General features: G+C 43.3%; 1 protein-coding gene across 1 annotated transcript; it reads right to left on the bottom strand.

The window, feature by feature from the left end:
* Positions 1 to 258: 258 nt before the first annotated feature.
* LOC311127247 (zinc finger protein 518A-like) lies at positions 259 to 17,297 on the bottom strand. The gene is made up of 2 exons (XM_084159048.1): positions 17,252 to 17,297; positions 259 to 4,822 (listed from the first exon to the last, which is right to left on the bottom strand). Exon 2 carries the CDS (start codon positions 4,802 to 4,804, stop codon positions 416 to 418), a length of 4,389 nt encoding a protein of 1,462 aa, XP_084015174.1. The 5' UTR covers positions 4,805 to 4,822; positions 17,252 to 17,297; the 3' UTR covers positions 259 to 415.
* Positions 17,298 to 17,683: the final 386 nt, after the last annotated feature.

Here is a 17,683-nt window from a genome sequence, read left to right as displayed (position 1 = left end):
ATTATAAGTGAAATAATCTGTCTGTAAACAATTACTGTAGAAATTACTTGTGTCATGCACAAAGTAGATGTCCTAACCGACTTGCCAAAACTATAGTTTGTTAACAAGAAATTTGTGGAGTGGTTGAAAAACGAGTTTTAATGAATCCAACCTAAGTGTATGTAAACTTCCGACTTCAACTGTGTGTGTGTATATATATATATATATATATATATATATATATATATATATATATATATATACACACACACACACATACACAAAAGTGTTTCAGCTTGCACCACACATCAACAACCTCAAAAACCGTGATTCAATCATAGCTATTAGGGCATTTATGGGAATATAAACCGTTATAAGAATAAAGTATACTGATAAGTAATTTAAAAAATGCTTTAACCTCTCCATTTGTTTCACTCTATAGGACGGTATTCGGGCCCATCCAGGGGCTTTGTGACAGCTTTAAAAACAGCTTATTCCAGTCTCTGGTCGCCTCCATGAGATGCCGCTGGCCGTGGCCTATCCACTTCTCTTGGTTGTTGAAGAGTCGACCACAAAACCAGCAGGCGAACATTGATGACCTCTCTGCACCTCTAGATAAGGACTTCACCACCTCATACTTTTTCCTGCTAGACTTTCTAAACTTCAGTTTCAACAGAAATCGCTCTCGGACTCTGCTTTTTGAAGGCCGAAGTCTGGACCCACTGCTTTGTGACGAGGAACATTTAGCCTTGGAGCTTTTCCCCAGAAGTCCGGCAGGGCCGAGTTCAGACAGAGCTTGAACCGTGTTTTGGGACAGTGCCACCTTGGAAACAGCACCTTTGTACCTGTTGACGGACCTCATGATACTGGCCACTTCAGGAATGTCTGCGTCGGGATGGTTGAGAACAACCACCGGCTGATTTCGGCGAGGGCACTTAATCTCCTGTAGTGAACAGAATGGGTACAGTCTCAGTGTCCTCTCTGCATCTTTGGGTACAGGCTCCCAGAGCAAGGGAGACCCTTTTTCAGTTACCGCCTTGCTCGAGAGCCTCCTCGCTTTAGGCAAGTGCTCTGGGAGTTCATCACACAATGCTTTCCTGCGCCTCTTCCTTTGACTTAGCTGACGACTTGGCCTTGGGTCAAGGGGGGATTTATTCAGACCCTCTATGTCCGTTATCTGCCTGACCCTACCTTGCATGTTGGATTGGGGGGAAAGAAGATTTGAGAGCTGTGAGGCCGTGACAGGTTTGTGGGAGGCATTTTGTATGGGTATCAGTTTTTTCACTCCGGTAGAGACTTTATTTGATGACATCAGAAAACATGGCATCTGTGTGGAATTTGTGGCCAGATATATGGGCTTGTTGGCTGAGGAGTGTGCACCACCAGAAAGAAACGCGCTACCATTGGCAGTTCTGACTATCTTATATACAACTTTATTTCCCCTACTTTCATTAGGTTGACCTTTCTGGTTCACAGACTTCCGATCAGGAGTATTCAGAAGCATCCCTGACTTAGCTGGAGAGATATACCTAACCAAGATGGCTTGTCGCCCAGTGTGCAATGCAGTGGATGTGTTCACTGAGTTTGCAGACATTGCCAGAACTGGACGGGACAAAAGTGGAGACTGAGCGCTTAAGCGTACCAATTTGCTACCAGCATTGTGGGGGGCCTGGCCTACAGGGACTGGCCTCTGGACTAAGTAACAAGTCTGCGGCGACATTATGGTATTTTCTCCAGAACTATGTGCTGCACCTGACAAGAGCAGAGGACCTTTAAGAGCTGTGCTGTTGACTAGGTAGTGGCTTGCACTGGTGCTGGCTCCAGGCTGAACAGCAGACAACAGAGTTGCACCTTTTTCACTAGCACCTACAGTCTGTCCTAGATTGCTGAAACTTCCACCATTGAGGGTGAGTGCCAGCCCTGTGGTGTTATTCTGTCTTTCAATTCCTGGCTTAACATAGGACACATTGATCTGAGGACCAGATTTGGTTATCAGCTTGAATCCTGGTTTGCCTTGGAGCTGCACAGGTACAGCATACCGGTTCTCTGCAGTCTGTAAGAACATCTGCTGCTTTCCCTCTGCCGTTTTAAGGATTCTTAGCATAGTCTTAGGTGGCTTGACAGAATCATGGCTGGCAGCTGAGCAGCCTATTCTATCTTTCTCAAGCTGGTGGCTAATGATAGCATCCGAATGCTCCTCCAGTATGCGACCTAAGACGGCCAAACTACTTATGCTTCCTTTTGCCCTTTCCAACAAAGGAACACACTCCTCCTCCATTTTTACAATAGGTTGGACTTGGTGTGTAGACCCAGAGTGTCCATGATTCGCCTTCTCAGTTTCCACTGGGGTGGCCAGATCCTTTACAGTAGCGATGCACTCTTCGACCTCAATATCACTGTCTGACACTCTTTCCATTGCATTCTCAGTCTCCGTTTCCCCATTTCCAGATCCCTCATCTGGAGGTTGTGGGGATGCAGCCAATGTCAAGCTCCATTCAGGTGACTCTTTCATCCAAACATTTTCATCCTCTGTCGAAAGCTCTGATGGATTTTCACAAGGTTGTGTTAAGTTGGAGGAAATTATTGATGTTTCCTTTGAGTAATTATGAAAACTAAACAACTCTTGGTTGGGAGAATTCTGATTTTCAGCGATAATATCAGTCTCTCTGGTGTTGACAAATTCAGCTGGGTGTGACTCCAGTTGGGCCGTCAGATCTGGCGATAAAGTTTCAGTTTTAGTCTTATCAGCCACACTGGAATGAATCTTAACGGCAGTAGAATCAGAAGGATCCATCTTCTTGATAACTGAATGAGTCTTTTCAGCAGTATCATCAGAAGGTGGGATGTCACCAGTCATGGGTTCTGAGGGAGTCTTCTTAGGTTTGTCATTGGAGGGTAACGTCTCTCCATTGGGCCGAGAGGAATTTTCATTGATGGGGTCACTGATCTTCTCAGCTGTAGCTGTACTCATGTAACCAACTCCAAGCATGTTGATCGTCTCTTCAGAAACTGGATTGGGAAGCATGGTCTCATAAGCTGATTCAGAAGGCATGGTCTTATCTGTGAGCATTTTGGCTGGTAGGAGCTCCGCAGCAGTCACATTAGGGATTGAACAAGCAGACATTTTGTCTGCTGTATTGTTACTCAGTTTACCGTTCTCAATCGTGGAGTGATCTGACTCTTTGGTCATTGGAGAAACTGCCAAGGAAGGAATCTGGTCATCCTTAAACTTATGTTGTTCATCAATCCTCTGCTCCACTGTATGTTTTGCTTTCTGTGCTACTTTCTGTGCTAGTTTCTCCAGTATGGGCAACGTCTCCTCAATGCTAATGTCCTCTTCCTCTGGCTTCACTTGCACTGAAATTGCAGCATCTCTATCAGTCCCTGAGGGGCTTAGAACAGCCAAGTAAGGGGAGCTATTATTTACCCCATTTTCAGCCGAGTCTGAGCATTTACTTCCAGAGGTAGCATCTATCATTGGGCAGCCCACTTCTTGCTCTGTAGATAAAATTTCATTTTCTGCGGAGAAGTCCGGCTTTGCTGTTGGTATAACTTTGAGAACTAAATGTTTTTTGCCGTCAACCATCTTGAACCCCATTACTTTTGTAGTACAGTTAGGTGGAATAGAGATTTTATTTTTGACCATGAGAACAGTTAGTCCATTGGAGTTGTTGGGGTTTAGGGCGTCAGCCCCATAACTGTCATACATTTCCTGGGACTTAGGTGGTGGTATAGATGATGCAGCCTGGGAGTCAAATTGTTGCTCATTCTTAAGAGCGCCTTTGAACCACTTCTTACTGTCCTTTTTCACGCCTACAGCCCTTTCAAGGAACTGTTGGGATTCCGCCAATGTTTTCTCTGGTTTCAACAACCTTCCATTTTGGTCAAGTAAACCCACTCCAGGAAGAGAATTCAGTTTTGACATCCACTGGGATTCCTTTGATTGACCACCTGCAGCAGGGCTTTTCTTCAGCAGGAGTTTTAATCCTGGAGAGGAGTTTGCCAGGGTATTGTTGCTGTCCTCCGTTGCTCTCCATACATTTTTCTTGTCTGCCTCCTCACCATGGACAGTTACCATGTGCTTTGTGAGGTATTCTCTCCGTGCTGCCCCATATCCACAGACCAGACACGTAAAGGGGAAGGTACCCGAGTAGAGTTTTAGGTGCCTCTGGTGCTCACCTCGGTTAGAGCTCACATGTTGACATTTCACACATTTGAGCTGGCTCTCATTGTGATGATGGATGTGCTGCACAAATGTCCCTGCGTCAACTGTTGAAAACTCACATTTTTCACAGTGAAAGTGGCCATTCTCGCTGTGAGACATAATATAGTGTCTAGTGAGCAGGAGGAGAGAGTACTGTACATCATCATTACAGATCTCGCATGTGACTAAAGTGTTCCTGTGCCCGATCCGATGGCGCTGAAGTGCGGGGAACTCATTTGTGGCAAAGCCACACAAGTCACACGGATACGTCGGTAGGGTTCCCTTGTGGGCCCCCTGAAAATGTTTGAGGAGGTCATTGGGGCTGTAGGTAGCATCACCCTTACACTCTGAACACCCAAAGCTAAGTATTTTCCCAGAGAAGACTGCACCCTGCTGTATTTTACATGGGAACTTCTTAGATGCTTTTCTGGCTGTCTTGTAACTACCCGACTCTTCAACAGATGTTTCATCAGGGTCACATTGGTCACTATATGGCAACACAGAAGATTGACCTGCCATCTGGTCTGTGTGGTCCTTTGTGGATTCCTTTTCTTCCTCAGCCTCCATGATGTCGTCCTGGCTTTCAGCGGGATCATCCGGTGTCATCAGGTCCTCCTCCATGCTTCAATATACAGGCTCCTATGAACAAGAGAAAAGAGTGTCACAAACATGCTATCTAGCAGCACAATACATTTTTCTCACTACGGAAACCGCCTTTGATTGAACAGTCAGTCAATCACAACTTGGGAATTCTGACTGACCTTGCAAATCAGGCATTGGTGTCAATGGAGAAATTGTGTGAAAACGTTGAATCAGAATTTTTGTCACTTCACACATTTGAACAGGAAATTGTATTCAGGTTTTTGGGCAAAAATGAATGGTTATTTATGCTTAGATTATGTGACCCTCTATGGAATCTATTCAATGTATTGTGTGATTTGTTACAGAATTACTGACAAGTATAGTTTCTATTGATGTTACTGCTGTTCTTGAATGGCTCTGGTTCTGACTTAAAGCTGCAATATGTATCTTGGTGGGAGACCCAAACAAATTCACATAGAAATGTTTGTTATAGATCTGTCACTCATTGAAAGTGAGTCTAAGAAGCGATAGTTATGTTCTACGTGCGCAATTTCTGTGCTTCCCGTTCTTACGTTTTGTTTTTGCGTCTTTTACTTTCAGTTTTGTACACCAGCTTCAAACAGCTGAAAATACAATATTTTTGGTTATGGAAAATATTTTTCACAGCAGTTTAGATAGTACAATCATTCTCTACACTATACTTGCTTGTTTTGTCCCAAACTGAAATTATGCAAACTATTAGAATTTTAGCAACCAGGAAATGGCGGAGCGATTTCTGCATAGTGCTTCTTTCAAATTGAATCAAGCAATATAATAATGGACATGCAACAGGAGTACATGTTTTAAGATAGAGGTCAAAACTCAAGACATTTAAAAATAGTTTGACAACCCTATTTGTAAGCTTTAAAAGGATATCAAAATCAACCTTAAAATGTTGTAACATTTTTTACATTTACATTTTAGTCATTTAGCAGATGCTCTTATCCAGAGCGACTTACAGTTAGTGAGTGCATACATTATTATTATATATATTTTTTTCATACTGGCCCCCCGTGGGAATCAAACCCACAACCCTGGCGTTGCAAACGCCATGCTCTACCAACTGAGCTACATCCCTGCCGGCCATTCCCTCCCTTACCCTGGACGACGCTGGGCCAATTGTGCGCCGCCCCATGGGTCTCCCGGTCGCAGCCGGCTACGACAGAGCCTGATATAGATGTCAGTTCAAATCAAAGGATTGTGGTCAAAAGACTTCATATGGAATGACCCTTCCATGACTTAAGAAGGCTATGTGCTGTAGCCGTCATTCAGAATTTTGCCAATCAATTTTCCCACAGTTTTTGCCTCCAATGTCTGGACCTCCTGTGTTCATGCCCAACGCAAATACATCGATTGGCTATGATTTACGCCTGCGGTACGCGTGTATGCCTACACTTTGGTCACCACTAGTTACCACAAGCACAAAGTCATAAAGCCGCCTATTCTACAATCTCTTCTTAAAATCAGATTTTAAACCTAACATTAACCACACTGCTAACCTTATGCCTAACCTTAAATTAATACCAAAAAGCAAATGTTTGTTTTCATGAATTTTTACGATATAGCCAATTTAAAATGTGTGGCTGTGGTTACCCTATAATTTGTGTAGCAGTTAGCGATGATGCTAATGATAACCATCTTCTGGTGGAGATGGAAAGGATTTCTCAAAAACATGATCAATTAAAATGTTAACTACAAAGTAGCCTACACCTACCTGGCAGAATGATATCATGATTATTTGCATTAATCCGGTGGCCATTTGTTTTGCAAACTCTGCAATCACATCAAGACCGCTACAGAAACATTTCTAACCAAACAACAATCACTTGATGATGCACACTTGCATTAAAGGGTAACTGCACCCAAAAATCAAAATATATTAGATTGTTCCTTGACCTCCGAGGTGGTCTCCTGGTTTAAGCATTGTTGTAGACTTAGAAGATCAAATGTTGTTGTTTTTTCTAGTAAAACATTTAGGGAAAAAAACAGAATCAGGCAAAAATATAATCTGATTTTATAGGGCCCTATTACTTACATTGAAACAGGTGTACACTTAACCTTTTCACGTGTGAGTTCCAAATATCTCTAACGGTCGCCCCAGCTCGAGTTGTTTTATGCATGTGATGTAAGAATGCACTCACTTTTCCAAAATGTGATTGTTACGCAACAGGACAGTTAGCCTATAGATAATTAGCAGGCAGCGCGGTTGCTTCAAATGTCAATTTCAAATTATTTTTTAACAAGTTTTCTTTTCTAACAACAGTTTGAATTGAGGAGTGTGCCGCCTCATTAATTCACATAGAAGTAGCCCATTTCACTGCAGCGGACAATTTATGTTTGAGGCTTTACTGAGCAGGACAAACGTCTCTCTTCTCCACTCTTCGAGAGCCCAAGCACTTCCCCAGTGTTTCCGCAGATCAAGTATACAGACATTTGCGCAGTGTAGGTCAAACTTTTTCCCCTGGCACATTTTCTGGCTGGCGCTCGCATTGCCTTCACTGTTTTATTCCTTACAAATAATAACTGTGGACATGTGTTTGTTACTATCAAAGTAAGTGCCTTATTTTCTGTATATCGTGTTGACGTTTCTACTGTAGCATACAGTATGTACAGTACCAGTCAAATGTTTGGACACACCTACTCATTCAAGGGTTTTTCTTTATTTCTACATTGTAGAATAATAGTGAAGACATCAAAATTATCATGAAGTAATCAAAAAAGTGTTAAACAAATCAAAATATTTTTGCCTTGATGACAGCTTTGCAAACTCTTGGCATTCTCTCAACCAGCTTCACCTGGAATGATTTTCCAATAGTCTTTAAGGAGTTCCCACATATGCTGAGCACTTGTTGGCTGCTTTTCCTTCACACTGCCGTCAGACTCATCCCAAACCATCTCAATTGGGTTGAGGTCGGGGGATTGTGGAGGCCAGGTCATCTGATGCAGCGCTCCATCACTCTCCTTCTTGGTAAAATAGCCCTTATACAGCCTGGAGGTGTGTTGGGTCATTGTCCTGTTGAAAAACAAATTATAGTCCCACCAAGCACAAACCACATGGGATGGCGTATCGCTACAGAATGCTGTGGTAGCCATGCTGGTTAAGTTGAATTCTAAATAAATCCACAGACAGTGTCACCAGCAAAGCACCACCACACTATAACACCCCCTCCTCTATGCTTTACGGTGGGAACTACACATGCAGAGGTCATCCGTTCACCCACACCGCATCTCACAAAGACACGACGGTTGGAACCAACAATCTTCAATTTGGACTCCAGACCAAAGGACAAATTTCCACCGGTCTAATGCCCATTGTTCGTGTTTCTTGGCCCAAGCAGGTCTCTTCTTATTATTGGTGTCATTTAGTAGTGGTTTCTTTGCAGCAATTCGACAATGCAGGCCTAATTCAAAAGACTTGGTCTTTTACCAAATATTCCTCTCCCTACCTTCTCACAACAAAATTGATTGGCTCAAACGCATTAAGATGAAAATAAATTCCACAAATTAACTTTTAAGACGGCACACCTGTTAATTGAAATGCATTCTAGGTGACAACCTCATGAAGCTGGTTGAGAGAATGCCAAGAGTGTGCAAAGCTGTCATCAAGGCAAATGGTTGCTATTTGAAGAATCTGAATTATAAAATATATATTGATTTGTTTAACACTTTTTTGGTTACTACATGATTCCATGTGTGTTTTTTCATAGTTTTGATGTCTTCACTATTTTTCTACAATGTAAAAAATAGTAAAAGTAAAGAAAAACCCTTGAATGAGTAGGTGTGTCCAAACTTTTGACTGGTAGTGTATATATACACACAGTTGAAGTCGGAAGTTTACATACACTTAGGTTGGACTCATTAAAACTCGTTTTTCAACCACTCCACACATTTCTTGTTAACAAACTATAGTTTTGGCAAGTTGGTTAGGACATTGACTTTGTGCATGACACAAGTAATTTTTCCAACAATTGTTACAGACCGATTATTTCACTTATAATTCACTGTATCACAATTCCAGTGGGTCAGAAGTTTATATACACTAAGTCGACTGTGCTTTTAAACAGCTTGGAAAATTCCAGAAAATGATGTCATGGCTTTAGAAGCATCTGATAGGCTAATTGACATAATTTGAGTCAATTGGAGGTGTACCTGTGGATGTATTTCAAGGCCTACCTTCAAACTCAGTGCCTCTTTGCTTGACATCATGGGAAAATCATTAGAAATCAGCCAAGACCTCAGAAAAACAATTGTAGACCTCCACAAGTATGGTTCATCCTTGGGAGCAATTTCCAAACGCCTGAAGGCACCACGTTCATCGGTACAAACAATAGTACGCAAGTATAAACACCATGGGACCACGCAGTCATCATACCGCTCAGGAAGGAGACGCGTTTTGTCTCCTAGAGATGAACGTACTTTGGTGCGAAAAGTGCAAATCAATCCCAGAACAACAGCAAAGGACCTTGGGAAGATGCTGGAGGAAACAGGTACAAAAGTATCTATATCCACAGTAAAACGAGTCTTATATCGACATAACCTGAAAGGACGCTCAGCAAGGAAGAAGCCACTGCTCCAAAACCGCCATAAAAAAGCCAGACTACGCTTTGCAACTGCACATGGGGACAAATGGACAATGACCCCAAGCACACTTCCAAAGTTGTGGCAAAATGGCTTAAGGACAACAAAGTCAAGGTATTGGAGTGGCCATCACAAAGCGGCAGGTAGCTTAGTGGGTAAGAGCGATGTGCCAGTAACCGAAAGGTCGCTGGTTCTAATCCCTGAGCCGACTAGATGAAAAATCTGTCGATGTGCCCTTAGGCAAGGCACACTCATGTAAATCGCTCTGGATAAGAGCGTCTGCTAAATGACTAAAATGTAAAATGTAAAGCCCTGACCTCAATCCTATAGAAAATATGTGGGCAGAACTGAAAAAGTGTGTGCGAGCAAGGAGGCCTCCAAACCTGACTCAGTTACCCCAGCTCTGTCAGGAGGAATGGGCCAACATTCACCCAATTTATTGTGGAAGGCTACCCGAAACGTTTGACCCAAGTTAAACAATTTAAAGGCAATGCTATCAAATACTAATTGAGTGTATGTAAACTTCTGACACACTGGGAATGTGATAAAATAAATAATAGCTGAAATAAATCACTCTACTATTATTCTGACATTTCACATTCTTAAAACAAAGTTGTGATCTAACTGACCAAAAACAGGGAATTTTTTACTAGGATTAGATGTCAGGAATTGTGAAAAACTGAGTTTAAATGTATTTGGCTAAGGTGTATGTAAACTTCCGACTTCAACTGTATGTACAGTGGGGAGAACAAGTATTTGATACACTGCCGATTTTGCAGGTTTTCCTACTTACAAAGCATGTAGAGGTCTGTACTTTTTATCATAGGTACACTTCAACTGTGAAAATCCAGAAAATCACATTGTATGATTTTTAAGTAATTCATTTGCATTTTATTGCATGACATAAGTATTTGATACATCAGAAAAGCAGAACTTAATATTTGGTACAGAAACCTTTGTTTGCAATTACAGATATCATACGTTTCCTGTAGGTCTTGACCAGGTTTGCACACACTGCAGCAGGGATTTTGGCCCACTCCTCCATACAGACCTTCTCCAGATCCTTCAGGTTTCGGGGCTGTCGCTGGGCAATACGGACTTTCAGCTCCCTCCAAAGATTTTCTATTAGGTTCAGGTCTGGAGACTGGCTAGGCCACTCCAGGACCTTGAGATGCTTCTTACGGAGCCACTCCTTAGTTGCCCTGGCTGTGTGTTTCGGGTCATTGTCATGCTGGAAGACCCAGCCACGACCAATCTTCAATGCTCTTACTGAGGGAAGGAGGTTGTTGGCCAAGATCTCGCGATACATGGCCCCATCCATCCTCCCCTCAATACGGTGCAGTCGTCCTGTCCCCTTTGCAGAAAAGCATCCCCCAAAGAATGATGTTTCCACCTCTATGCTTCACGGTTGGGATGGTGTTCTTGGGGTTGTACTCATCCTTCTTCTTCCTCCAAACACGGCGAGTGGAGTTTAGACCAAAAAGCTCTATTTTTGTCTCATCAGACCACATGACCTTCTCCCATTCCTCCTCTGGATCATCCAGATGGTCATTGGCAAACTTCAGACGGGCCTGGACATGCGCTGGCTTGAGCAGGGGGACCTTGCGTGCGCTGCAGGATTTTAATCCATGACGGCATAGTGTGTTACTAATGGTTTTCTTTGAGACTGTGGTCCCAGCTCTCTTCAGGTCATTGACCAGGTCCTGCCATGTAGTTATGGGCTGATCCCTCACCTTCCTCATGATCATTGATGCCCCACGAGGTGAGATCTTGCATGGAGCCCCAGACCGAGGGTGATTGACCGTCATCTTGAACTTCTTCCATTTTCTAATAATTGCGCCAACAGTTGTTGCCTTCTCACCAAGCTCCTTGCCTATTGTCCTGTAGCCCATCCCAGCCTTGTGCAGGTCTACAATTTTATCCCTGAAGTCCTTACACAGCTCTCTGGTCTTGGCCATTGTGGAGAGGTTGGAGTCTGTTTGATTGAGTGTGTGGACAGGTGTCTTTTATACAGGTAACGAGTTCAAACAGGTGCAGTTAATACAGGTAATGAGTGGAGAACAGGAGGGCTTCTTAAAGAAAAACTAACAGGTCTGTGAGAGCCGGAATTCTTACTGGTTGGTAGGTGATCAAATACTTATGTCATGCAATAAAATGCAAATGAATTACTTAAAAATCATACAATGTGATTTTCTGGATTTTTGTTTTAGATTCCGTCTCTCACAGTTGAAGTGTACCTATGATAAAAATTACAGACCTCTACATGCTTTGTAAGTAGGAAAACCTGCACAATTGGCAGTGTATCAAATACTTGTTCTCCCCACTGTATATACACTGCTCAAAAAAATAAAGGGAACACTAAAAGAACACATCCTAGATCTGAATGAATGAAATAATCTTATTAAATACTTTTTTCTGTGCTGACAACAAAATCACACAAAAATTATCAATGGATATCAAATTTATCAACCCATGGAGGTCTGTATTTGGAGTCACCCTCAAAATTAAAGTGGAAAACCACACTACAGGCTGATCCAACTTTGATGTAATGTCCTTAAAACAAGTCAAAATGAGGCTCAGTAGTGTGTGTGGCCTCCACGTGCCTGTATGACCTCCCTACAACGCCTGGGCATGCTCCTGATGAGGTGGCGGATGGTCTCCTGAGGGATCTCCTCCCAGACCTGGACTAAAGCATCCGCCAACTCCTGGACAGTCTGTGGTGCAACGTGGCGTTGGTGGATGGAGTGAGACATGATGTCCCAGATGTGCTCAATTGGATTCAGGTCTGGGGAACGGGCGGGCCAGTCCATAGCATCAATGCCTTCCTCTTGCAGGAACTGCTGACACACTCCAGCCACATGAGGTCTAGCATTGTCTTGCATTAGTAGGAACCCAGGGCCAACCGCACCAGCATATGGTCTCACAAGGGGTCTGAGGATCTCATCTCGGTACCTAATGGCAGTCAGGCTACCTCTGGCGAGCACATGGAGAGCTGTGCGGCCCCCCAAAGAAATGCCACCCCACACCATGACTGACCCAAAGCCAAACCGGTCATGCTGGAGGATGTTGCAGGCAGCAGAACGTTCTCCACGGCGTCTCCAGACACTGTCACGTGCTCAGTGTGAACCTGCTTTCATCTGTGAAGGGCACAGGGCGCCAGTGGCGAATTTGACAATCTTGGTGATCTCTGGCAAATGCCAAACGTCCTGCACGGTGTTGGGCTGTAAGCACAACCCCCACCTGTGGACGTCGGGCCCTCATACCACCCTCATGGAGTGTGTTTCTGACCGTTTGAGCAGACACATGCACATTTGTGGCCTGCTGGAGGTCATTTTGCAGGGCTCTGGCAGTGCTCCTCCTGCTCCTCCTTGCACAAAAGCGGAGGTAGCAGTCCTGCTGCTGGGTTGTTGCCCTCCTACGGCCTCCTCCACGTCTCCTGATGTACTGGCCTGTCTCCTGGTAGCGCCTCCATGCTCTGGACACTACGCTGACAGACACAGCAAACCTTCTTGCCACAGCTCGCATTGATGTGCCATCCTGGATGAGCTGCACTACCTGAGCCACGTGTGTGGGTTGTAGACTCCGTCTCATGCTACCACTAGAGTGAAAGCACCGCCAGCATTCAAAAGTGACCAAAACATCAGCCAGGAAGCATAGGAACTGAGAAGTGGTCTGTGGTCACCACCTGCAAAACCAGTCCTTTATTGGGGGTGTCTTGCTAATTGCCTATAATTTCCACCTGTTGTCTATTCCATTTGCACAACAGCATGTGAAATGTATTGTCAATCAGTGTTGCTTCCTAAGTGGACAGTTTGATTTCACAGAAGTGTGATTGACTTGGAGTTACATTGTGTTGTTTAAGTGTTCCCTTTATTTATTTGAGCAGTGTATATCAAAAGTTTGGACACAGGGTTTTCCTTTATTTTTACTATTTTCTGCATAGTGAAGACATCAAAACTATGAAATAACACATATGGAATCATGTAGTAACCAAAAAAGTGTTAAATAAATCAGAATACACCACCGTTCAAAAGTTTGGGGTCACTTAGAAAATGTCCTTGTTTTCGAAAGAAAAGCCATTTTTTTTCTCCATTAAAATAACATCAAATTGATCAGAAATACAGTGTAGACATTGTTAATGTTGTAAATGGCTATTGTAGCTGGAAACGGCTGATTTTGAATGGAATATCTACATAGGCGTACAGAGGCCCATTATCAGCAACCATCAGTCCTGTGTTTCAATGGCACGTTATGTTTGCTAATCCAAGTTTATCATTTTAAAAGGCTAATTGATCATTAGAAAACCCTTTTGCAATTATGTTAGCACAGCTGAAAACTGTTGTGCTGATTAAAGAAGCAACAAAACTGGCCTTCATGAGACTAGTTGAGTATCTGGAGCATCATCAATTGTGGGTTCGATTACAGGCTCAAAATGGCCAGAAACAAATAACCTTCTTCTGAAACACGTCAGTCTATTCTTGTTCTGAGAAATGAAGGCTATTCTATGCGAGAAATTGCCAAGAAACTGAAGATCTCGTACAACGCTGTGTACTACTCCCTTCACAGAACAGCGCAAACTGGCTCTAACCAGAATAGAAAGAGGAGTGGGAGGCCCCGGTGCACAACTGAGCAAGAGGACAAATACATTAGAGTGTCTAGTTTGAGAAACATCTAGGCAGAGTTGCAAAGAAAAAGCCATATCTCAGACTGACCAATAAAAAGAAAATATTAAGATGGGCAGTCTGAGATATGGCTTTTTCGTTGCAACTCTGCCTAGAAGGTCAGCATCCCGGAGTCGCCTCTTCACTGTTGACATTGAGACTGGTGTGGAAAACATGGTCATTGTGGATATTGTTTCAAAAACTAACATCCAAATGGACAGCGCTTTCTAAGGTGATGATTAATTCATACACAAAAAAAAAAAAAAAAATGTATGCACGCATGACTGTAAGTCGCTTTGGATAAAAGCGTCTGCTAAATGGCATATTATCTTATCTTATCTTATTATCTAATTCAAAACACCCATACACATATTAGAGCTTATACATAAGCTATATACTGTATGAGTCCAAGCCTGAAAAAATGCTGAATTCAAATAATGATTGTGCCGTTTGTTATACAATACATAGCCTAACGCATATTATGCACAGCAGAAAAACTTTTTTAAATCTGATTTAAGATGTCTTTAATTAGTCTAGCCTATATTGAAAAACTCTAGTAAATCGCCTTTGAGTGTAGACTATTATCAAATATTTTTTTATAACTAAGCCAAGATAGACCACAGCCTGTCGTTTCCAATGGGAGCAAATTAATCAGTGGGCAGAACAAACAAGGAGGTGGGCAGAGACAAGCACAAGCTAGCGAGAGCCTATTGGCATGTTGGACACAGGGTTTTCCTTTATTTTTACTAATCCGCAGGGCCAGACGGATTACCAGGACGTGTACTCCGAGCATGTGCTGACCAACTGGCAAGTGTCTTCACTGACATTTTCAACATGTCCCTGACTGAGTCTGTAATACCAACATGTTTCAAGCAGACCACCATAGTCCCCGTGCCCAAGAACGCTAAGATAACCTGCCTAAATGATGACTACCGACCCGTGGCACTGACGTCTGTAGCCATGAAGTGCTTTGAAAGACTGGTCATGGCTCACATCAACAGCATAATCCCAGAAACCCTAGACCCACTCCAATTTGCATACCGCCCCAACAGATCCACAGATGATGCAATCTCTATCGCACTCCACACTGCCCTTTCCCACCTGGACAAGAGGAACACCTACGTGAGAATGCTATTCATTGACTACAGCTCAGCATTCAACACCATAGTGCCCTCAAAGCTCATCACTAAGCTAAGGATCCTGGGAATAAACACCTCCCTCTGCAACTGGATCCTGGACTTCCTGACGGGCCGCCCCCAGGTGGTAAGGGTAGGTAACAACACATCTGCCACACTGATCCTCAACACGGGGGCCCCTCAGGGGTGCGTGCTCAGTCCCCTCCTGTACTCTCTGTTCACCCATGACTGCATGGCCAGGCACGACTCCAACACCATCATTAAGTTTGCCGACGACACAACAGTGGTAGGCCTGATCACCGACAACGATGAGACAGCCTATAGGGAGGAGGTCAGAGATCTGGCCGTGTGGTGCCAGGACAACAACCTCTCCCTCAACGTGACCAAGACAAAGGAGATGATTGTGGACTACAGGAAAAAAAAGAGGACTGAGCACGCCCCCATTCTCATCGACGGGGCTGTAGTGGAACAGGTTGAGAGCTTCAAGTTCCTTGGTGTCCACATCACCAACGAACTATCATGGTCCAAACACACCAAGACAGTCGTGAAGAGGGCACGACAAAGCCTATTCCCCCTCAGGAGACTAAAAAGATTTGGCATGGGTCCTCAGATCCTCAAAATATTCTACAGCTGCACCATCGAGAGCATCCTGACTGGTTGCATCACCGCCTGGTATGGCAACTGCTTGGCCTCTGACCGCAAGGCACTACAGAGGGTAGTGCGTACGGCCCAGTACATCACTGGGGCAAAGCTCCCTGCCATCCAGGACCTCTATACCAGGCGGTGTCAGAGGAAGGCCCTCAAAATTGTCAAAGACTCCAGTCACCCTAGTCATAGACTGTTCTCTCTGCTACCGCACGGCAAGCGGTACCGGAGTGCCAAGTCTAGGTCCAAAAGACTTCTCAACAGCTTCTACCCCCAAGCCATAAGACTCCTGAACAGCTAATCATGGCTACCCGGACTATTTGCACTGCCCCCCCACCCCATCCTTTTTACGCTGCTGCTACTCTGTTAAGTATTTATGCATAGTCACTTTAACTCTACCCACATGTACATATTACCTCAACTACCTCAACTAGCCGGTGCCCCCGCACATTGACTATGCAACGGTACCCCCCTGTATATATAGCCTCCCTACTGTCACTTTATTCTATTGTATATATAGCCTCCCTACTGTCACTTTATTTTTTACTTCTGCTCTTTTTTTCTCAACACTTTTTTGTTGTTGTTTTATTCTTACTTTTTTGTTTAAAATAAATGCACTGTTGGTTAAGGGCTGTAAGTAAGCATTTCACTGTAATGTCTGCACCTGTTGTATTCGGCGCATGTGACCAATAAAATTTGATTTGATTTGATTTGATGTTGTAGCATGTATTTGCATACAGTATTTCCGTTAGGGAATCCCTACTCTGAAATGCGAGTGTACAATAACTCAATTTGCCCTTGCACTCCTTCTAAACAAAGCATTTTTTTGAAACTTTGGCAAAGTCTACAAAAATGTGTCCACTCCGTTCGCAACAGATTCTACTTTCAGAAACAGAAAACTGTATTGAGATCAAATGTTCCATCGATGAGAAAAATAGCAGAATGTCAGCCAAAATCCATCTCGCTCCATCATCTCCCACTGCAGGCCACCGTGCTTCCTCTCACCACCAGATCTGGTAGTGACTGGAAACGCCAACCGGTATACATCCGGTGAAATATCTGTCTCATTGTTCTGTGGTATTATTATGCATACCGAATGGACTGGTTATCTTATGCTATACTCCAGTTTTTATTCATGAGTCTGGGACAGAACGTATAGGCCTAGGCGATGCTGTTGGTTCATTGATTGTGCAGGGCGGATTACAGAGTTAGCCTACAATAGTGAATTTGTATTTGATTTTGAAGAGCCTAGTAAAATGGAATTATTTATAATTAATAGGGAGACACATTAGGCTACCTTTAGCTACAGAACATCTCGCCACTGTGTGTTTCCATCTCCTCCTCTCTCTCCTTCATTACTTTCTCAAGCACGCAGAGAGAGCAGCTGTCAACTATTTAATTAAATATGTTTTGTTGTGAAAACTTACTTTTGAGGTTTCCGAACAGATTTCACTTGGTTTCCCAAAATAAGCACTTGGTAGCTTTTTTCCCCCTGCCCATTGGATAATGGGCCATTCTAAATCAAAACAAATGTAATATATTAGTAAATACAATATTAAATTGAGAATAGTTTGATGGGTGATAATATGATCACTGGATGAGAGAACAGTGTGTGCAGCCTGCGGCAAGGAGGCAAGCTTTTTTTGCAACTTTCTCAAATCATCAATAGCCTATAGTCGCATCATGCAGCCCATATACGTTTTGATTTCTAAGACATTCTAAGGTTTGTTTCATTAACAACTAAAGTTGCCAAATAAGTCAATCTAGCATAGCCTATAGGACCTGTTTCAATTATAACTTTTACGCTCAACATAGCCTTCATATGCGCACTTGTTCTGTAATGGGAAAAATATTCTTTA

This window comes from Coregonus lavaretus (assembly GCF_964263955.1).
Source record: "Coregonus lavaretus genome assembly, chromosome: 1".
Lineage (NCBI taxonomy): Eukaryota > Metazoa > Chordata > Actinopteri > Salmoniformes > Salmonidae > Coregonus > Coregonus lavaretus.
This window is presented reverse-complemented; position numbering and strand designations above follow the sequence as displayed.